The sequence below is a fragment of the Acanthaster planci genome, linkage group LG10 (genome assembly GCF_054643075.1).
Source record: "Acanthaster planci isolate LZ-2023a linkage group LG10, COTS_SCS, whole genome shotgun sequence".
In the NCBI taxonomy this organism is placed as follows: domain Eukaryota; kingdom Metazoa; phylum Echinodermata; class Asteroidea; order Valvatida; family Acanthasteridae; genus Acanthaster; species Acanthaster planci.
The window spans coordinates 14802003-14825280 of NC_141786.1; the positions used below are offsets into that span (position 1 = coordinate 14802003).

Consider the following 23278-nt stretch of genomic DNA (forward strand, 5'->3'; position numbering starts at 1 on the left):
TGCCTATTTGACCAAACGCATTATTTCAATAAACAACAATTATTTAGATCGGATAAACATCGGGTGTTCACCATTTCACAAAATAAACTAAGCCTCTCGCCGTTGGACACAAAGCGCTACATATTGCCGAACGGAATCGATACGTTGGCTTACGGGCATAAGGACATAAGCTACTCCGGTAATTCGGTGTCTTCGGGTACTACCTGAAGTTCCTCTTTGACGAAACTCCTATTTGGTCCGTTTAATAAATAGTACAAAGTTGGGCCCGTTTTGACGCGTTTTCCTTTCACTCGTTTAAACTGACTAGTTCGCTTTTCAATTTGATAGACGTCTACGGACCAGATCGGATCTGTCGCCCTTCTGACGGTGCCTCCCTCTTGCTCGCCCGGGTAATAGAGGTACCTGACGACCGCGTCTGGAGGAAGTTCTCTTTGGGTAGTTCTTACAGGTGCACTCGGTTCTTGTTTCACTCGGTCTGATTTGACGGCTTCTCCAGGAACGGCATCGATTAACCGCGTTTTTTCCTCGTTTAACGATTTCACGACCTGGGGCAAACGTTCAACCCATTCTACGTTTCGCTCGCCCACGTTTAACATTTCTTGAGCGTATTGGTTGTCGAATAGCCTTTCGGCTAAAGTGCGGTTAAACTTTTCCACGATTCCTTGAGATCTGTGTACCCCAGGTTCGCCCACTTGAATTTGTACTTTATTTTTTGCCATTAACTTTTTAAACTCGCCTTTAAATTCAGACCCCGAGTCCACCATTATGAATTTGGGCCAGGTCAGAGGTGATCGCTCGTAAATCTTCTTTATTGCTTCACTCACTTGTTCGGCGGTTTTACTGGTCAACGGTTCTGCCTCTTTATACCGCGAACCCACGTCTACCACGGTCAAAGCGTACTTAAACGTTTTTCTTTTGACGCGGTCCCAGGGTAAATAAAGTACGTCCATTTGATGCGCGTAATTAGGTTCGACCGATTCTGATTGCAACATTGTAGGTTAGGGTACGTAATGTGGTGGGGGTAAGTATATTTGCCAAACGGCTTGCTTTTTTAGCCAGTTTCTGACGACCGATTTGTCCGCACCGGTCTTTTCGTGGAGACGGTCCACCGCGCTTTCTCCTCGCCAGTAACCCTGTGGGCTGTAAAATAGTTTTTTAAATTCTCTCTCCATTTTAAAATAAGTTACGCAAATCGATAAGCTAGTAACCCGACCAAGGCCGTCCCAGATATAATCCAAACAAACTCGCAAATTTTTTGATCTTCGGAAGGCTCGTAAAAATCGGACAATTTAGGCTCTGGCGGTAACAGCGTGATATTCTTACCGGTCAATTCCGAATAAGCTCGTAGGGCTTCGTCCACGTTTACAAATGTTTGCTGACTCGCGCGTTCTTGTCGCATTCATTCGTTTAAAAAGTCTAGCATGTGTACGCGTTTTTGTTCCCATTCTTCCTTTGCTTGCGCCAATTGCTCCAACGCGAAGTCGTGACGCTTTCGTTCTTCGTCGACTTTACTTTTTGATAAACTGCTAAATAAAAAATTTGAGCCCGTGAATGCCAAGGCGTTTACTATCGCTCCTCCAACCATCATCAATGCACTAGCCATTTTTAAAATAAGGTTACTATTATATAAAAGTAATGTACACTAAAAAGCTAAACCCGAGTCGCAGACTTAAAGTTCCTCGCGCGATCAAAGGCGAAAGGCGCGAAGTCACCATTACGCACAACCCGCGTACCATAGCCGCGGGTCACACGTTAAACGTAAAATTTCCAGCTCTGGGCGTTGACGACGTCATTGTACCCGGAACGGCCAAACTGGCTTTTAAACTCGATCTAGACGGCGCCTCGGACGACAACCGGACAGTTTATAAGAACGTGACGAGAAACTTGGTTTCAGAAATAAATATATCTCTCCAGGGAAACAAGATCGTGAGTTACCGGAATGCTGACGTATTTCACAATTTTAAGGACAATTGGTTACCCCTGTCGCAGACTAAAAATATGGCGTATTTTGGACTAGAGAAAGAAAACGTGACCAAGATACGTCTCGGCGCTGGTGATAAAAGCGAAGCCGCAAACAACGGTAAAGATAAGGCGATTGCCGATGCTTTTAAAAACAGATACGCGATTCCACTGGACACGCCGATGTTGACGGATCACGCTCCATTCTACCCGTCGTGGTTTAAAGAGCCTCTGACGTACCAACTGACTTTTAACGGGCACGACAAAGTGGTCAACTCGTCAGATACCGCGGCTGAATATCAAATTTCGGACCTGACCTTGGAATACGAAGTCGTCACCAATCGAGACTTGGCGCAAACCTTGAGAAACAAGAAAACGATGTATTATCTATTCGACCGGATTCACTCGTGGAAGAAGCAAGCGGTAAACAAGAGTGATACGCTATGGAATATTAGCATAGACCAGACGATTAAAAGTCTAAAAGGAATTTTAATCCTGTTTAAAGACCCGACGACCAAGAGCCCCCCAAAATTTTATGATCCGCATATCACAAAAACGGTCGTCACGGTCGAAGGTAGACCTAATCAATTGTACTCGCAGGGTCTGTTTGAGTATCAACATCGGAACGAAGTTATAAAGTACTTTGGCGATTCGGATAAAGAATCGGCGAGAGGGGTCGTCTCAGATATATCTTTGTTGGGAGTAGACCTAGCGGACTATCTAAAAGACAAATACGGTCTGTGGCTCGACTTCAGAAGTTCCGACGATAATTCCGCCCACGGATCGGGTAGGCCACTCGGTGGAGGAGGAGACATCTCTATACAGATGGAACGAACGGCCGAAACCGCTGGCGCGCTGACGATGTACGTATTCCTAGTTATGGATTCTCAACTAACGGTGGAAGACGGGAACTTTAAAAATCTTGTTTATTAAAAATGAGAATGAAATGTTTAAGAATCCCCACTGCGCTTTAATCGTGGGCAAGACGGGTAGCGGGAAGACTAACTGGATTGAATCAAAATTGGGCGTAAACCCAAGACCGATAACATTACCCGGTGATCCTTTAGAACGAGGGAGAGCGGTATTCATAACCCGTCCGATTGTAGACGACTTTTACCGATATTTTAAACTCGCCGGAAGAGAAGATGCACCATCGGTACTTCACTACGAAAGGTTTGATTACCGCAAAGGCGTAGGTTTATTTTACAAAAGAGAAGGCAAATACGGTGATGTGCTATTAACCAACAAAAGAAATCCAGATGTAGTCGTCGGTCTTGACACAATCGTCAAAAACGCCAAAGCTGCTGGATACACCGGAACGGGTGAAGCGCAAGATTTTATAAGATACAAATTAGGATTTAAAAATTATGGAAGATCGGTGCAAAAAGCACAATCAAAGTTAAAATCCATTCAACCCGAGAGCATTCCAACGGAAGAGCTACCGCAAATATCGGATCAAGTAAGTGAAATCGTAGAAGAGCTCATCCAAGATACAAACGTTAAAACAGAAGGATTAAGCGAACGTGAGTTGGTCGCTTTAGATAAATCATTTCAAAAGATTAGAGGACAGTTACGATTAAACGAAGCTAAAATTGCAGAAATTGAAGAAATAAGTAGTCTCGAGACTTCTGAAGATTCAGGTCGTTTACGTGAATTGCAAGGTCAACTCGAAATACTACAAGAACAAAGAGACATATTAAACGGTAAACTCAAAAGTCAAATAACGCGAATAAAAGAAGTAATTAGTTACGCTTTACATTCGGATGACACCCTGGGTGATAAGATTCGAACGATATTTAGAGAGCAAAGTGTCACAATCGTAAGCATCTTAACGGCTTTTAGTTTAGCCGTGAGTACCATCGTTAGTAGTATCGTAGCTAGCGTCAGGGGTGCCGGAACTAGTGAACCGGCACCAACACCTGAACCCGCACCTAAACCAACGCCGGCTCCTCCTTCCAAAGGTGGGGTCACCGATTGGATCAAACGTCAATTGCAAAATTTGGCAAACGTATTAAAGAAACTCGGGTTGAAAGCTTTAGGCGCTTTGCCCGGGATCATCGGTAGCATTTTGAGCTGGATTTTTAACGTGGCGAGTAAAGCCGTCGGGTGGGTGGCAGAGCACGTGTGGACTTTGTTCGTGGGCGCAGGTGTTTTGCTTTTGACGTACGTGCAAAAAGGGTAAAAAGAGATTTAAAAATAAGATAAAAATTCATCCCAAATTTGGGGTGAATTTTTTTTTTATGCCTTAGTTCAAAACGTTTAAGTTAAAATTTTATACAATATAAACCCGACGATACCCACTGCAACGGCTCCAACGGTTAATGATAGTTTCTCTTCATCGTGAGCGTCTAAAGGCTTACTAAAAACCGGCTTTACAATTGGCTTCCTCGGTAACACTTCTGGTTCTGGTTGAATCGCTTCTTCATTAGTACTCGTTCCGTTATTCAAACTCGGTACGTATCCAGTCTTCATATCCTCAGTCGCGACTTGTAAATAATTGTTATATCCCTCAAACATGCCGATGCGTAAGTCCATTTCCGAGGGCACCAGGTACAACCCCGGGGCAACTACGAAATTCAACCGCGTTTTCGCGTATTGTAGCGAATCTTGAAATTGGTCGATCGACTGTTCCAGATCGGGGTCCGAATTAATTAAAGATTCCACAATCGTAATAAATTGCCTTTGCGCGTCTAATCCGGTGCCGGTGGCCAAAACGCTGGTCTTGGTCTGCGCCTGTGCCCCGAGTAACGCGTAGACGTAAGCTCGAATTGATTCGTTTACCTTGGTGATTCCCACGTCCGTCAACCGAGACTTTTTAGGAACGAAGTCCCACCAGGCCAAAGTGACCGCGTCCGACTGTGAAATCCAGGTAACCGTGTATGTACTCGCGTGACCAGAACCTTTAGGTGGTTTAGCCCATCCAAATCCCATGTAAGTGGATCCCGCGTATTTACCGTTGGTCACGTGTAAGTCGTGCGCGTCGTAGTTTTTACCCGGAACAGGTATATATCCATTGTCGTAATAATAAGCGGTGCCTAATCCGTTCGACAAAGTGTCCCTCGTTTGTTTGTACGATTTATTCGGGTCTACTCCGTATAAAAGACACGTGTCTATAAACTTCCGATGGTCGTAATTATTGTGTAACGCGTCAAATACGTCGTCGCTCGGAATGGGCATCACGCAGTCGTAAAATATTTTTCGTACGGTGTAATACACGTGAAAGTTAAATAAAGCCGAGACGTACGGATTAGGGTGTGACAGCAGATCAAAACCCACACCGCAGGCCGTTGTCGCGCAATACACCGCGAAATTAAATTGATTTTAGTAAAACGATATTGACTCGGCAGACCAGCGATCTACCGCTTCATCCGTGGTTACTTTCGGTAATTTATACGCGTGCGTTAAATTTGGAAACTCGGCTGTAAAGGAATCGTCTTCGTTTACTAAAATATTTAGACTACTAAAATTGCCTCCCATTTATTTTAAAAGAATTTTAAAAAGGAGGTGCCGTTGGAATAGTCGCTTCTCGATAAGTGGGTGGATTCTCCTCGTACTCACTTCGTTCGTACTCACTTCGTTCGTTCGTTGGATTTTCTTTGTACTCACTTCGTTCGTACTCGCTACGCTCGTACTTAACCGACTTTGTAAAACTTATTCGCCAAGTTGACTTTACGTTCGAATTCTTCTTTGGAAGTTTCCTTAGTTTCTTGTAATTTTGTAGACGTACTCGATCTGATCTTTTCTTTCATCTCGTTAAACTTTTTCAGCTCGGATAAAATAAGGACAAATTCTTCCTGGGATATGTCACCGTCTTCAATCGCGTGAGATACGTATTCCTCAATTGTATTTAATTTAGCGTCTGCCAAAATTCGAATTTGGTCGTGTTTTTTAGTTTTGTGGGCGAGTCTACGGGAGGCGTACTTTAGAACCGCGTAAAAACCAAACGCGCCGATTGCGATGCCTTCCATTACGAGCCCGACGGGTCCGGTGACAACACCCAAAATGGCGGGAATTCCCACGGCTGCCGATGTGGCGCCCAGTGCTTCCACGCCGTACTCTACGTATCCGAGCGCGGTTAAGAGTCGTTTGATCTTTTTGTAGCAAGCTTCCCTCGCGTCGCGTTCTCTTTGGATTTGAGATTTAATTTCTTCGATCTTTCTGAGTCTGTAAACCTTTGTTTCCACTTGTTCAGTCGAGTTTAAATTCAACTCCGGGTATATGTTAGTCGTCATCCTATTACTTTTATAATTACGCGTTTTAAAAAATGTCTAACTCGATTAAAATTTTGCCGATGTTATTCAAGAGCTCACCTTTATCGTTTTTAACAGAAAAAGTCAATTCACTGATGTTTCTATGTATTAACTTTTTAGGCGTTTTACAGTTATTACAGGTGCTAGGCTCGGTAACTATCACGTCTAGCAAGTCTAAAGTCTGCCCGTTATAAAAGTTATCAAATGTATTTAATTGTTTACAATGAATAAACGCGAGTTTCAAGGGGTTTAAATCGTAATTGCCTTCGTAATTGACGTTGGGTAAATGTTTTATTTTGGGTAAGTTTAATAGCTTGGACACTTCTTTGTTTAGTCGCAACTTGAGATTGGGTCCGTAATGGCCAAAGTCACCCATTTAGATTCCGAGTGAACCTTAAAAGAAATGCCCGGGATCGAGTTTAACAAAAAGTGAAACCAGTCCATGCTATAATAACCGGGGGATACCACGATGCTTCCTCTTTGGCCCTCGGGTAATGGTTCGGATGAGCTTCGCGAATGAAGTCTGTCGTATATGGGTCCAGTTAGCCCCGTCAAAAACAGTCTTTTAGTTAATTCTCTTCTGGGTCTCCTGGGGGAGTTGGTGGTAGTGGTAGGTCGAGTTGGTGGATTCCCTTCGTAGATTTCATCTAAAGCTTGTCTTTGCCCCTCGAGCAGTGAAGCTGATTTTATTTTTTTATCGTCGATATCAAAAGCTAAACGAACTCGCGTTTCTGACGGTTGTCTTTGGTTTAACTGATCTTCTAATGTTGCGATTTCTTGGTTTAGCTGCTCAATTTCATCAGCGATTATTCTGATTTCTTCCGCTAACTCGCCTCTTTTATTTGCTTGGATCAATCTGTTTTTAGCTGTTTGTACTAATTCTGGATTGGGAGATGAGACCGTTCTTACCACTGAGGGTATACCGGGTGGTCGTTCGCCAAGTACCCCCGCTGGCCTACCGTCCAAGTTTGTATCCCACTCAATTTCAGTGGCGTTTGTTACGTTAAAATATCCAGCTTCAAACTGAATATTCTTTACCCGGACGACTTTGTTGCCTTTGGTGTTGTTGATCTCATTTTTCAATCTAAACGTCTGCGGGTTTTCGGTCAAGTGAAAAGTGTGAGTCTCCATTTTATTATATACGTTTAATACGTCTTGTTTGGCGAGGTTAAACTTCTCCATAGCGTTTTTCCAGTGCTTGTCCGAAACTTGAAAAAGGTCTTTCACCTTAGATTCGGTTTCCACAGTGACGTCTTGATAACACACCACAATTAAAGCCTTCAAAGGTTTACCTCTAGAGATCTTACCGTTTAAAACTTGGTTCAACTTATATTCTATTTCACCCGCTTCGCCGTTTTTAAAACAAATGTTGTACTTCTGCAACGTTTTTCTAGATTTTGGTGGCTTGGGTTTTTTCCAAACGTGATGCTTGTAGTACCGATCTCCCATGTCTGCTGGGGTGTACGAAGTTAGCGAAGCGAACCCAAGAATTTGACCGCAATGTCTACACGCAAATCGTTCGTCCATTTCAAGTATTTGGTGGTTACAAGGTGGCCTCGGTTGCACGTTTCTCGTTGCTCCAATTGTGTGTACTTCCTTTAGATTCAACAAGTGACAAAGTTCCGCATCAGTCATTTTATATAAGGGTTTATTTATTTAAAGTAAAAAAAATTAACCCCAGTTATTCCGAAGAATAACCGAGGTTAAATTTTGATAATACTCGTTTTCACTCACTTTCATTCTCCCCTAGCGGTTTTTCTTCACTCGCTTTCGTTCTCCCCTAACGCTTCCCAAAAGCAAGGTTTTTCTTCAACCGTGAGCATAGCCGACGTGACTCGATATCTAACGCTCGCTCCGCAAGAAAGTGAACCGTGGGCGCCATAATAAATATCTTTAGGAGAGATCAAAGAGACCGCCTGGCATTTCTTATTCGCAAAAAGAGCGCGATCAATTTCTTTAAACGATTTATCTACCAAAGAGGCATTATAGTCGATCTTAACGTACATCCTACTTTTATCGGTATAAGCCGGTTTAACTAAGCAATTGATCATATCGGGTATGTCGTCTAGTTTTTGAGACACTTTAAAAGAGTTACGCGTACTCGCGGGGAGATCTTCCAGCATCTTATCTGTTAATTTTTCAAAATAATTATAAACTTCTTCATTTATACATAATAGCAACGACTCGGTATCGGGAGATATCTGATAACAAATTTGATCTTGACCAGTAGGTTCCTTAGTACCATATTTATAAACTGGGTTGACTCCGTAACAAGGGTCTTCGAGCCTAATCAACAGTCGTTTGTTTTGCCCCTCGTGGTGATAAGCGATCTTGGAAGAACACCCTGTAGGTCTTAAAATGACTAAATTTCCAGAGTCAAAGGGGCCATAGGTAATTTTGGGGTTTTTGTTGCCGGCATTTAGACGTTCGTGGTCATTTGAGACGATATATATTTGTGTTGACATAGTTCTAATTTATAATTAGGTTTCTAAAATTTTTCTCATTTTTATTCAACATGTTCTTTTAAATACTATTATTTTTATATAGCGTGTTTTGCTTTGAACAGAGCCAAGGTCACGAGTTGTTTACAGCTGGGGTCAAAAGTTCAAGGTCAGTGAAGTGGAAATCCCCGAGATTTTTGGGTCGATGTACTACCCAAGGGTTTTGATCAAAAGCCGGGATTCACGTCATTCCTGGATTTTCCCATTTTTCCCTTTTTTTCCCACCGAAGAGATTTCGACGATTTCTTTGGTCGATGTACTACCCAAGGGTTTTGAGCAAAAACCGGGCAAAAAGAGGCGCGTGCTCCAGAACTGTCACTTTTATACTACTGATGTGCTCAGATCACTGTGAGGGTAATTTCCCTTTCGTTAGATCGACCCTGTTTTGCATGACACTCTGTGTTATTTGTGTGAGGGCTATCACTATTTAGTGAGGTAACCCTTGGGTTGTAGGCTAGCTGTGTTTAAGTTAGTCGGGTAATTAGTTAACCACGTGAGGCATATTGTATTGCCTTGTGAGGTGTATTGTGTACATAAACCTTGTGTGATTTACATTCCTTATTGATTTTTATTGCAATAAATCAAATACTCGATTATTGTCCTTGGAAATCCTGTGTCACTGTGAGGTTTATTTAGGTTTCCCTGTGTTTCATTACTGTATTGCCAGATAAATCCAGTCTTTCCTAATTGGTGGTAAACTTCCACCTAACGAACTGCCCCTAGGCTTAGTCCGCCGTTCGTTAACTGATACCCCCCTTGTGTCAGGGTAGCCGCTCACCCTTGCTCAAGGTTAATAAATATATTTGTGGGGTTGGGCCAGGTCAATTCCATCCCTGATCCGGCCAGTTACTGGGTCCACCACAAGAGGTGTCAGTTGCATTCGCCACAATATACATGTAGGCCCTAGTGGCCTACGAAAGGCCTACTCCTTTTTAATTTTAGACTTGATCTACAAAACCGATCAAGTGTTCCAAATGTGAATAATTAGATAATTGTTCATTGTCATGGTTATTGGTAGCCCCACTTGTGTGGCACGGACTCTCACTCCCGATCCAGAGTCCGTTATGGATTGGAAGTGAGAGTCCGTGCCACACTAGTGGGGCTAGGTTATTGGTTGTTTTCTCGGGAATTATTTTCTCATCCCTGAAGGTTGACGCAAATAAATTATCCGTTGTCCGGCTTTCCTCCGTCCACCAGTAAAACCAACACTTACGACCAAAGTTGGAGAATAACATTAACAACTTTCGAGTTGAACCTGCCGATTTCACAACACCAAAGCAGAGGTACATGTAGGCGTATGCAACGCAACCCTGAAAAAATGTCAAAGAAAAATGGAAGGACTGCGTATGTCACTTTATTCACATGATCTTGGAAAAGTTGCCATGGTACTTGATGCGGTAGACATGGCGTGCACGGTACGGTGCAAACTTAACTAGGGTTTTCGAAGTACACAATGTGTAAACGTCATCCTTGAGCCTAGGCATTTCCTTTGGTGCATGGTGTAAGGGATCATTGAAGTCAATTATTCTCAACAAATAAGCACTTCTGAACTAAAATTTGGAAAAATAATATAAAACACAATTTGACAGCACAATCAATTTTAATATTTTTGAAATTCAATCGGTTAATGACCAATGTGTCGCATCTCGGTTGTCATGTTTCACGCACACACTCAAAATACTCCCTCTGTAAACAGGTGGACGAAACCACGTATTGAATGACGTCTACACAAAAATGCTGAGAGTGAGCCGTGACAGCGGATGTTGCTTCGAGCTCTGTCTTTGCTTTGAAATAAAAGGCGCACTAACGAGAGACGTAGCCTTATGTGGGACATTTTGACAGCGGCCAGTCAGCAAGGTGGCCCTGGCTCGCCAGCCATAATCAATATATAACACGCGTGATGTGTAGCCCACCACCATGAGCCCACCAGGCTGAAATTGGCACGAAATTCGGGCCGGATGTTCAGCTAACCTGATTTTGGGCTGGACGCTATTTTTACGGCTGCACGCAACCCTTCACATAACCTGAAAGAAATTCTACGGAGGCCGATCACGGCATAGCCGAAAGAGCCCATAAACGTCCACAAACAAACTACAGACAAAAAGTAATGTTTAAATAAATCCTTCGCCGGAATGTATCTTAGCTATGAAACAACGTGAACAACTGAGATATTTTTTTACAAACAGGAAATACAGACGGAATGTGTACGAAAAAGCACTAAGCCTTCATGCAAAATGGATGAGGGCGCTAGTACAGACAATGATGGCCCCAAAATAATACCTTCGCGAACGGGTTCGCAATTTGTATACTGTCAGTTTCTCTTCTATTAAGGAAGTTGGAAGCACATGAAATCGGTAATTTCTGAAGAAGCATGAAATGTTATGGCACAAATATAAAAGAGTGCCAGAAGCCATTAAGAAAGTGTGAAACACAAAAACGTCAAAATCGAAATCGCTCTATAATGAAGTCAACGCACCCAATTAGGAACAAAGACGAGGAAAATCGGTTTCTGGGCTGATGTCCGTTTTCAAACGATTTTGTACCATCCTAGATTTCAAAAAAGTGTGATTTTCTCTTGAGGAATGTGTAGGCAGGACCCCTGGGCACACTTAATTAGCGCCCCGAATGATTCGGCCCACAGGCTGTCTCAGCCCAATTGATTTCAGGAGTCAGCGCACCCGATTAGGAACAAAGACGGGGAAAATCGCTTTCATGGCTGATGTCCGTTTTCAAACGATTTTGTACCATCCTAGATTTCAAAAAAGTTTAATCTGCCCACAGGCTGTCTAGGCTGATTTGTATCAATAGTTTCTGACACGTCGTTGCCCCAGCACGCAGATAACATTTTGGGTTTTGTCAGTTTAAATTCAATGGGGTTGATAGGGAGGAAGGATTAATGTTTGAGCTTCCCAGAATGTACTGCATTTTTGTATGTGAGTAGTAGGAAGACAACAGCTGTCCAGTCTCCTCCAATGCAACGGCTGCCTATTGGTAATGTCTGTCAACACGTAATTCGCCCGCCACCCTGTACTGTGGTGTTTTTGGTAGATCGGAAGTTTAGCTTGCCACTCGGCGACGCAAGGGCTCGTTTATTTATTTTGGAGTGTCTGCTTGTAATTCTGTCAATTAATTACTGATACTGTTGACTCGCGTTTGCAAGGTATAATGTCGCGTTTTGGGGTTAAGTGAAGTGGACATTGTTCCCATTATGATTTTTCCCCAACTGTTTTGTTGATATTAGCAGTTTTCTATGTGGCCAAGTAAATAGCAAGGGATATACCGGTATGTTACTCTCGCGAGCAAATGATCAGTTATGATTATTTTGTCGAACTGTCATAATTATTACAACAAGATTGCTGCAATGAATAAGATTTAACAGGGCAACGCGTGTTTTTCAGCAGCATCAAAAGGGCCTGTGGCTGATGTGTTTTAATATGTATTAAATATAGGGGGCAACACCATGGACAGAAAAATTGATTACTTTAAGTTTTCATGCACTGTTGGGGGTACCAAGGGGGAAGGAAAGTGTATAGGTGAGTTTCATGAAATTTGAAGTTTCATTTGTCATGACTTACAAAGCAACAGCGGTCTCCTCCGAGGCCACGATAAAAGATGATAACGCATGTCAACAAGGCTGGCCCATTAGGTTAGTGTTTCCCCGTCTTTGTTCCTAATCGGGTGCGCTGACTCCTGAAATCAATTGGACTGAGACAGCCTGTGAGCAGAATCATTCGGGCCGCGAATTAAGTGTGCCCAGGGGTCCTCCCTACACATTCCTTAAGAGAAAATTACACTTTTTTGAAATCTAGGATGGTACAAAATCATTAGAAAACAGACATCAGCCACGAAACCGATTTTCCCCGTCTTTGTTGCTAATCGGGTGCGCTAACTCCTGAAATCAATTGGGCTGGGACAGGCTGTGGGTCGAATCATTCGGGGTGCTAATTAAGTGTGCCCAGGGGTCCCCCCCTACACATTGCTCAAGAGAAAATTACACTTTTTTGAAATCTAGGATGGTACAAAATCGTTTGAAAACGGACATCAGTTATGAAAACGATTTTCCCCGTCTTTGTTCCTAATCGGGTGCGCTGACTCCTGAAATCAATATTATAAAGCGATTTCGATGTTTGGTTTTTCGCATTTCACACTTTCAAAATGAGGTCCGGCACTCTTTTATATATTTTCCATTAATATTGTAACGAAACATTGGGCTAGTGCCAGTCTAGGGCTGGTACCCGGCGAGGTGGCTCCGCGCCGCTGCAGCCAGTGCGTGTGTTGCTAGTGGTATATAAGGCAGCGCTCGCTGCACGTCGCCCTCTTTTTCTGCACGTCGCTCTCTTTTCCTGCACGTCGCGCTCTGCATGTTGCACGTTAGTCTTGGTACACACGCGAGCTAGCTCTCACAAACTCGCACTCCTGGGTCACTTTAGAGTAATCGGCCGGACCGAGGACCCCGCGGCAGCCGGAGCTACCAGACAGGTACGCAGCCGAGTTTGTGAGTGGAATAACAAGTTTTGAGTGAGTTCCATTGCATTCAAGTCTCCCGCCACCTGTATAGGAGACGCCTAGATAGGAGTGAATAAACCAGAGTGGGTGAGAAAGTGTGGGTTACTGCGGATTTCATGCGGTGCCTGGGGGTATATTTCTCCCAAACGGAGGTACGTCCCGGGTTTTCCCGATAACCGCTCGTCGGGAGGGCCTAATCCCGAGCGTCTGTCCGACGGCACACCACTGGCGAGTGTGAGGGCCGGCGGCACGCTACAAATTTGGTGTCAGAAGTGGGATTGGCATCACAGAATCAGCAGTGACCAGTAGCCTATACAGGGTGTGAGAAGGTGCAACACCTACCTAGGCGAGATGGCAGTTAGCCTCATAGATTTTGATGGCGACCTGTCGACGTACGACTCGTCAGACAGCAACTTCCAGCACAACGAGTCGGAACTTCTGAAAGCTGAGAACCAGCGCCTTCAGCAGCAAGTGAGAGAACTACTAGCTAGACTTGACACGAGTCAACGGGAACCAGACTTGTCGATCGCAACCTTGGGGCCGAAAGTTCGACCCACCCCTAAACCGAGAAGATTTCTGGTAGCTGCGCCTCCGCCTACACCGGCGCCTACACAACCCACCACTTCGACGCCTACTGCTAGCGACAACGACAGCGAGAGGTGGACACCCACCGGCAGAGAGACGTCACCATCGAGAGTGACTGAACACTGGTCAATGTACGTGAGTCAGGGTACCCAGTGCGGAGATGGCCTGTTGGAGTCACTCGGTACCGAAGAGAAAGTGAAGGCGAAGGTGGAGACGGAAAGCTGTGCGACAACAGGTAGCGGGAAACGGCCGAACATCCTGCCAGACAAATTCAACGGAAAGACTCCGTGGCGAGAGTATAAACAGCACATTGCAGCATGCAAGTTGGCCAACAGATGGACTGACAAGGAGGCGAAGGTTTTCCCAGCAGCAAGCCTGCAGGGGGAGGCTGTGAAGATTTTGGGGAACCTAGCCACCAGTGGAAAAGAAGTCACCTATAAGGAGCTGCTTGGCCTCCTTGAGAAACGATTTGGGCCTGGGCAACTGGCGGAGAACCACCTAATGGAACTTCGCCACAGGCGTCAGAGAGAAAAGGAGACGCTGCAAGAGCTGGGGCAGTCCATACGTGATCTGTCGGCGCTGGCTTATCCGGAGTTGACAGAAGAGGGCCGTGATCGATTAGCGCGAGGGCACTTCTCCGATGCTATACGGGAGCAGGCCATCCATGAAGGAGTATTCAGGGCCAAACCGTCGTCCTTGGATGAAGCCATCCGCGCCGCCTTGAGTACAGAGGGTTTCCTCAAGATCGAGGAGCAACGTTGCGACAAGCGGACGAAGTTTGCCTGAGGGGTGGATGGAGCACCAAGCGATTCACTGCAAGCAGTTAGAAACGAGTTTGAGGAGAGATGTGGCCAACTGCAGGAGTCCTTTCAGAAGAGCGACAAGGAAGTTCGCGAATGGCTAGAGCGGATGACGAAAATGCTCGAGGCTACGCAAGGAAGGCGACAAGGAGCGCCTAGGACTACTGTCAGGCGCGAGGCAACGTCAGACGACGTGTGCTACAGGTGCAAAGGCAAAGGCCATTTTGCACATGATTGTCCGCAACGGGGCAAACGGGGCGCAAAGGAGTCGGGAAACGACAGCCAGCTGACTCAACGGCCCGAGGGACAGCTGGAACAGCAAAGGGGCCAGAGTACCAAGGCGAGGACAGCCTAAAGAGGCGAAATATAGAGAAAGGCGACGTGAGACCAAACAGTGACCACAAGGCACAAGCAGGGCTTTTTGTGCAGGCGAAGGTCAGGGGAGTCAATGTGAAGTTGTTGGTGGACACGGGAGCAACTGACTCTGTGTTGTCTTCAGAGTTTTACTTCCGAATACCCAAAGAAAAGCGGCCAGGGTTGGAGAGTAATGGCATAGGCGTTCGGAACGCTGACGGTAGCCGGATGGATACTCTCGGCAGGGCCTGGGTGGAAGTGCAGATTGGCAAGACGACATGTCCAGTTCAAGCTGTGTTTGGCAACACGGGAGAAGTTGAGGGGATCCTGGGGATGGATTTCCTGTTATCAACCAAGGGCTCCCTGGACTTTCGGACCTGTGAGCTGACGCTGAGCGGGGAGAAGATGAAGTGTACGGACCAACGTGGGGGAGGCCTATGTGCCCGGGTAGTTGTGAGGGAAACCACAAGGGTCCCAGCGGGCCACGAGGCGTTGGTGCCAGCCCTAGTGATGGGTGAGCAGCTCAGCAGTAAGTTTGGCCTCATAGAACCATCGGATCGGAGTGAGGTAGCAGACAAGGGCATGATCGTAGCGCGAGTTCTGGTCAACTCAGAGGAAGAGGTGCTTCCCGTGAGAGTATTCAGCCCTGGGAAAAGGGAGTGCGTCGTCAAGGAGGGAACCATGGTAGGGTTCCTTACGCCTGTGGAAGGTGACGACGTCGATGGCACTGGGGGACCTTCACCTACTGAGTCGGGAACAGCTGCGTCAGTCCCGGAACACCTGAAAGATTTGTACAACCGAAGCATTCAGGAAGTGGATGGGAAGTACCATGGCAGAATAGCTGACCTCTTGAGCAGAAACCAAGACGTCTTTGCAAGGAGTGACGCCGACATTGGTCGTACGAACTTGGTTCGACATAAGATAGATACAGGTGCAGCGCGTCCTGTAAAGGAGCGGCCGAGGTGATTTCCGCCAAAGCAACAGAAGGAAATCGGGTGCCAAATACAGGGGATGATCAAGGAGGGAAGAATAGAGCCCACCGAGAGTCCTTGGGCATCAAATGTGGTCCTTGTGAGGAAGAAGGACGGTAGCCAGCGATTTTGCGTGGACTATCGTCGTCTCAATGCAGTGACTATCAAGGACGCCTTCCCTATACCCCGCATCGATGAGGCTCTCAATACCCTTGCAGGCAGCAGGTGGTTTTCCACATTAGACCTCGCCAGCGGGTACTGGCAGGTGGAGCTTGATGATGAAGCTAGAGAGAAGTCGGCATTTGTAGTCCGAGGTGGCTTGTACGCCTGGCGTGTCATGCCCTTCGGGCTATGCAATGCGCCATCCACCTTCGAGCGGCTGATGGAGAGAGTCCTGGCTGGCCTGCACTGGGAGACCCTGTTAGTCTACCTAGACGATATAATCGTGTTTGCGAAGACCGTCGAGGAGGAATTGAACCGCCTGGGGACAGTCTTCCAGCGCCTTCGAGCCGCGGGTCTGAAGTTGAAGCCCCGGAAATGTCACCTATTTAGGAAGAGCGTGCTATACTTTGGACACATTGTGTCAGGCGAAGGCATCGCCACAGATCCAGACAAGAATCGCGCCATCAGAGAGTGGCCAACACCCAAGACTTCGAGAGAGGTGCAGAGCTTTCTTGGGCTTGCATCTTATTATAGAAGATTCATTCTAGGGTTTGCAGACATCGCACACCCACTACACAGTCTCACAGAGAAGTCAAGGGACTTCATTTGGAGTGACGCCTGCGAGGATGCCTTCCAGGAGCTCAAGACAAGACTACAGGAGTCGCCTATACTTGCCTACCCCGTTGCTGAAGCCGACTACATCATGGATACTGACGCTAGTGCGTCCGGTATTGGGGCTGTCCTGTCACAGGTAATTGACGGGCAAGAGCGAGTCATCGCCTATGCGAGCAGGGTGCTAGGCAAGGCGGAGCGTAACTATTGCGTTACGAGGCGTAAACTCCTGGCGGTGGTGGTATTCCTGAAACAGTTTCGACAATACCTGTACGGGCGTAGGGTCACGATTCGGACCGACCATGGAGCCTTGCGATGGCTTGTGAATTTTAAAGATCCTCAAGGGCAGATGGCAAGATGGTTGCAGGTGATCAGTGAGTTTGACTTCACTGTCGTGCACAGACCAGGGCGTGCTCACAGTAATGCGGATGGTCTGTCGAGGAAACCCTGCACCCAGTGTGGCCGAGAGGAGAAGATGCAAAAGGCGGACAGCCCGCCGATGGATGAACAACAGGGGACGAAGCAAACAAGTGCAGCCTCAGTGTCCCATTCAAGGGTAGTGACGGTGCAGCCGGCATTAGATGCACAGGAGCTACGGAAGGCTCAGCTAGAAGAAGAGACATTGAGGTTGGTCATAGCTACCAAAGAGAACCCAAGTCAGAGCAACTTGGCAGGCGCCATCGGATTGTCACCTAAGGCGAGAGCATACAAGACCCACTGGGGCCAATTGGAGATGCGCGGAGGAGTTCTCCACAGGAAGTGGGAGTCCAATGATGGACGGGAGATAAGGTGGCGCACAGTACTGCCTACCAAATACCAAGAGGAAGTTGTTAGCCAACTACATGGAAGTGTCTCAGGGGGACACTTAGGTGTTAAGAAAACGCTGGCAAAGGTGAAGCTTTACTGGGCCGGCATGGCGGCAGATGTGCAATCCATTCTCAGAAAATGTAACGTCTGCGCCCGGAAAATCACCTACGAAGACTAGAAGAGCCCCGCTACAGCAGAAAATGGTTGGGGCGCCTATGGAAAGGGTTGCGCTGGACGTGTTGGGCCCTTTGCCGGTGACAGAGAGAGGCAACAAGTACATACTTGTTATAGGCGACTACCTGAGCAAGTGGACGGAGGCCTACCCAATCCCTGACCAGACAGCTACAACGGTTGCAGACAAGTTCGTCAAAGAGTTTGTCTGTCGCTTCGGTGTGCCCGAAGTCCTACATTCTGACCAAGGGCGTAGCTTCGAGTCTCATATCTTTTCCGAAATGTGTCGCCTACTGGGGATTGAAAAAACCCGCACAACCCCCTATAATCCGAAGAGTGATGGGATGATTGAGCGCTTCAATCGTACATTGGTTGCGATGGTCTCGATGATGTTAGAACCTCATCGGCGGCAAAGAGACTGGGACGAGAAGATTCCATTGGCCATTTTCGCCTACCGGGTATCGCCTCAGGAGTCTACAGGCGAATCGCCCAACATGCTAATGCTTGGACGGGAAGTGCGCTTCCCAGTCGACTTGACCATCGAACAACAAAGTGACGGCCAACCAGACGAAGATGGCATAGGCACAGACTATGCGCAACAACTGAGGGAACAGCTGAGTCTTGCACATGATCGGGCACGGAAGTGTCTGAAACAAAGTGCAAAGAGGCAGAAGAACTACTACGACAGGCGGTCTGCAACCGACAAGCTGGTGGTAGGAGAATTTGCATGGTTGCACAACCCTGCAAAAAAGAAGGGCGTTTCACATAAATTGCAGTGCCGGTGGGAAGGCCCGTATCTAATTGTACACCAGCTGTCTGAGGTCATCTTCCGGATTCAACGACAAAAGCGAGGGAAAATGAAAGTGGTGCACCGCGACAGGTTGAAACCCTACACAGGGGAGCCCCTTGTGGCATGGATCGAAGATGGGTCAGAAGAAACCAGCACAAGTACCCTAAGCCAAAGACAACCAGAGAACAGAAGCCCTGCTCAAACGCAAGCGTCAGGAAGTAATTCTAATGGGCAAAGCGAAACACCCATACGAAGGGGGCAACCCCTAAATCCAAACGCCAGCCCCTTCACCATTGCAGCGTCACCACAACCAGCTCATGCTGCTGACACACCCAACCAACACAACCCATTTCCCGGTATTCCAACCAGACGTGACGACACGGAGGGACCTGGAGTTCCTTCTGCGCCTACCGCGCTGCGTCGAAATCCCCCCAGGCATCGACGAATGCCACAGAGATACCTTTAAGCGTGCATGTTTGTGCGAGTGTGAAAGAGGGAGAAACACTCTAGAAGTAAAATGCATCCTTTGCTTTCCTCCCATGCAGGCGCTACACAGATTCACCATGGACCGAGAGAGACGGGAGAACTCCAGAGATAAAGACGATGGGGACCGCACTAAGTGTCCTAAGTGCCAGGCGAGCCTTCACAAAAGGAGCCTGGAACGCCACCTAGTCACGGAACATGGGCCGCGGGTACACTACTGGTGCAGGCACTGCACCCATAAGAATAGTCGCCGGGATAATTTGAAGGCACACTACCGTGATTGTCACCCAGATTGCATAGACGAGGTAAGGGAGATCAAGAGTGAGACCTACGAGGCCCACGAAGACAGACGTCGAAGGGATAGCACAGGGAAATCCAAGAACATGGCGGAGAAGAAACGCAAGCACGAGCAGGTGAAAGACTTGCCCAGCAGAAATCATGGCGGAAGTGTCAAGAAGCCTGGGCATGCGAAAACTCCACCCAGCACTGTGTCCCCAGTGGGCACACGACGCGTGAAAGACGTCTTTTTGTGGTCGTTATGTGGTCGTGTGTCGTAAAGTGGTCGTGACAAAAAAACGACGTCTTAAAGACGTCTTTTATCCTCGGTTAAAAACATTGCTCCAGCAACCATGACCACAAAAAAACATGACGTCTTTAAGACGTCGTTTTGCAGTCGTTATCGAATCATTGGTACCACACATACAGTGAAAGGAGAAAACGACGTCTTAACGACGTCTTTTTTTCTCTCTGTTTGAATTGTTTTCTTCAACAAGCGATACATGAAACACACGACGTCTTTACGACGTCATTTTACAGTCGTTATCAAATCGTCAACATACAACAGAAAAAGATTTAGATAACTTTATGAAGATTTTGCACGGTGACTTTTGGTTTGTCTCGGATTTTGCCGGTTCTCACTCGGTTTCACCGCGGAAGGTCCGACAGAGCACAATGGCATACAGTGTATTGCGAAATCCCGCCTGCGGCCGCAGGTGACTGTTCTGTTTGACTGTTCTCATCTATTCGTCAAGAGGGATGTGTGGGATAGCAATAGTGCGAATGTCCAGTTTACAGGGAAATTTTAACACTAGAGGAATTGCGAGTGTGGTTTAGTACACCTGCTTGTGATTTATTATTATTTGCAGTGGAACTGACCCTCAACCCTCTCGTCTGATTTAAAATAACATGACATGACATGACATACCCCTACATTTAGAATGGATGAGGCTATTTTCTTTCATTGCCTGCTTGCTCGCAAGCAACGACTGGCTTCGAGCGTGTGCACCGCCCTACTATAGTGGCTCTGGCTTAGTCTTAGCTGGTTCCAGCCTTCCGAGGAGACTCTGAGCATGCCGACTGGAACCAGCGATGGCAAAGACTGAGGTCATGTCCAAGAGTCAAAACGGGCTTCCAGAACTACGGTTAGGTCTATTGACTTTGGCGTCTACACGTATTTCAAATGGAATAAAGATCGTCAGGTCAGGGAACCAGACTACTTCATAATTTTGTCCGTGCTTTGAATTAAGAGAGCTCGAGTACATGTACATGTACAAGTATCGCTGCAAACAGCTTGTCCGTTTAAAGAAGAGTAAGACAGGTTAGGCCCTTCCTTAAAAGGTAAGTGCTTATAAACTGTAATTCTGTTACGTATGGGCATTGTTGGTGAAGCAGAGGTCAGGCTTAAACGCAATAATTTTAATCCTCAACAGTCAACCGGGTTGGCCACGGTTGTTTCCTACCTCCATGGGTGGACCACAGACAATGTTTATTCGTAGTCGTACGTAGACTCGCAGTCGTAGTGCAGTAAGGAGCATCTGGGCTTGCCACAGTGCCCATACTTCAGCGTCATTAAATATGGCAAATACTAACAGTGTCAATAAGTCTAATTTACCCTTCTAAGATTAAATGTTATACCATTGTATTGGTGAGACTAAACTGTGAAAATGTAATGGCAGTACATGTATGTGATGCAATGTACAATATTGGCCACTCGATGTAGACATGTTTGAGACAGTTGGTGGCAGAAAAATTCTTTTTCATTCTCAATCACAATGAACATGCGCACTTCAGCTCAGACGTGGTGTAAACAATGGTAGAGGACCGGTTTATTTACTGCCACCAAAGTCCTTATAGTTTTTACAAAAATAAATTGTCTTATTTGTCTAACATTTGCAGGAAGTGTTGCATCACGCGGCACAACAGTGTCTGCAGTAAGACAACGAATAGCGAAGTACTTAAAGCTTAGTATTCCTACCAGAGACAAACCAAGAGCCCTGAGTAATTCAGCAGGCATGCCCAACGGATAACTGTGCGACCAGTCTAGTGCATCAGATGGCCTGTTTCCTGGCTGTTTCATATATTTCGGTGATATTTAACTCCCCCATAAAGCCTATTTTTGTATTGGGTCTTATTTGAAATTTTAAACCTTTTGTTGTTCAAGTAAAATATGTACATTGTTTCTTCAGGTTTATTTCCTCAGGTTGAAGCAATGAAGGCTGTTTAAAGTACGGTTATAACAAAATTACACGTCTGATCGGTTTTTTTTGGGGGGGGGCATGGGTGAAATTGTTTGCAAGATTAAAACACGTACAGTAATTTAAATTGTAATTGACTACATCATCCTGTTCCAGGATAGTCTGTTCTCTAAAAATTTGACAAACCACTGCATGAGACAAAATTTTGTCCAAAAAGTGTTCAATATTTCCATTTTTTTAAATTCTAAGCCAAATCGATTTGAATTGTCTTATTTGTACAAGCATACATCTTTTCATCAACTGATGTCTGTTTTTCTACCTCTCATAAATGGCATTACATGTACATCTAAAACGTATTTTACTGAGTCTTGCCTTGTTGGCAATGTTTTATTCTGCCAAATATTCAGTTACATGGCTTATACTACATGTACATGTACTGTGTGCTTAATGTTTCCTATTCTTGCCTTGTCCGTAAAAGTAAAACCTTTTAACTGCTTTTATCCAGGAAGTGTAAACACAAGTGTACCTTGTTTCATCGTCACTTTGATCGTGCTGGGTGCAATTGTAATGGTCCCTCCAAAGCCATTGAATTTACCAGAAATATTATTGGTACATAATATTTGTGTAGACCATCATTTTCAGCAAAGTGTACTAACAGGTTATTATAATATGAAGAATCAGAGTTAAATAAAAAAAATTGTTTAGTTGTAAACAGTCGCTTCAGTCAAAATTTATTTTATAGCCAGGCAGCGTGTTAAGGCATGTGAACTTCTTTTTATCATAAAAAAGTAAAAAAAAATGACTCGTTCAATGCCGATGTCTTTTTTCCTTGATATTTGATGGATAAAAGATGTCTTAATGCTGACGTCTTTTACTGCTCAATATGCTGACGTCTTTTATTAGTCGCAATGTTGACGTCTTTTATCAGTCTCAATGTTGACGTCTTTTATTAGTCTCAATGTTGACGTCTTTTATTAGTCTCGATGTTGACGTCTTTTATTAGTCGCGATGTTGACGTCTTTTACTCGTCATAACGCTGACGTCTTTTTCTAGTCGGACCACTGACGTCGTTTACTTGTCAGGATGCTGACGTCTTCTGACTTTGCATATACGACTCAAAAAGACATTAATAAGACGTCAATATTAGACGTCTTTAAGACGTCATAACGACGTCTCGTGCCCACTGGGTCTAGAGCACCAACAGATGGTGTAGAGCCGAAGCTAGGCGAGGCAATGAAGGAGGCAGGTGGGCAAACACCTGAGCGTTCGGAGGCTGCTGACGCCGAGCTAGGGGACAGAGCGCAGACGACAGTGTCCCAAAGCGAGTCTGAGAAGCCTGAGGCGAAGCATAACTTCAAGCAGGGAACTGCCGCTGGACTGTCGCCGGAAAGTGGGGAGGATGTCCTCGAGCTTGCATCATCGCCCATTTTGTCGATGTTGTGGGATAGCACGCCGGAGGAAAATTTGCCTATGCCGCCAGCAGGAGGGAAGCCGTTGAGCTTGGTTCGGCAGCTGCAGCGGTCAGAGAATACTGAGTCGAGAAGTAGCACTGCTGCCACACCAGCGGAGCCAAAACGACACTCAGGAGGGATACCCCTGGGAAGGTTCTTCGCTCGACAAGTTGTGAAGATTGCCGAGACGGAGAAGAAGGAAACTTACCTTGGAGAGATGCAAACCATGCATGATTACTCATCCCGTCACTACAGTGTCGTCGTTCTGAAGGAAGCAAGTGAGCCTAAGGAGGCGGGGGGTACATTTGAGTCGCCGCCCCCAGCGAAGATTCGCCGGATCATCCTTGATGAAGAATCCCAGACAGAGAGTGTGGGGCCGTCCATGAGCAAGGAATACCTGGA

The 23278-nt window shown here is 46.0% G+C and overlaps 3 protein-coding genes across 3 annotated transcripts in view; 2 read left to right on the top strand and 1 right to left on the bottom strand.

The window, feature by feature from the left end:
* LOC147797851 (PIH1 domain-containing protein 2-like) overlaps positions 1-10121 on the bottom strand; it is a 30734-nt gene extending 20613 nt beyond the window's left edge. Inside the window, exon 1 of the mRNA XM_087142441.1 lies at positions 9924-10121. The gene's annotated coding sequence lies outside the window, so the exon portion shown is untranslated. The remainder of the gene's footprint in view (positions 1-9923) is intronic.
* A 3446-nt stretch (positions 10122-13567) lies between these two features.
* Positions 13568-14950, top strand: LOC147797852 (uncharacterized). Its single transcript, XM_087142514.1, has one exon. It carries the CDS (start codon positions 13568-13570, stop codon positions 14585-14587), a length of 1020 nt encoding a protein of 339 aa, XP_086998640.1. The 3' UTR covers positions 14588-14950.
* Positions 14951-15183: 233 nt separating this feature from the next.
* LOC147797853 (uncharacterized) lies at positions 15184-15921 on the top strand. The gene has a single exon (XM_087142515.1). The coding sequence runs from the start codon at positions 15184-15186 to the stop codon at positions 15919-15921; it is 738 nt and encodes a 245-aa protein (XP_086998641.1).
* The last annotated feature ends 7357 nt before the right edge of the window (positions 15922-23278 follow it).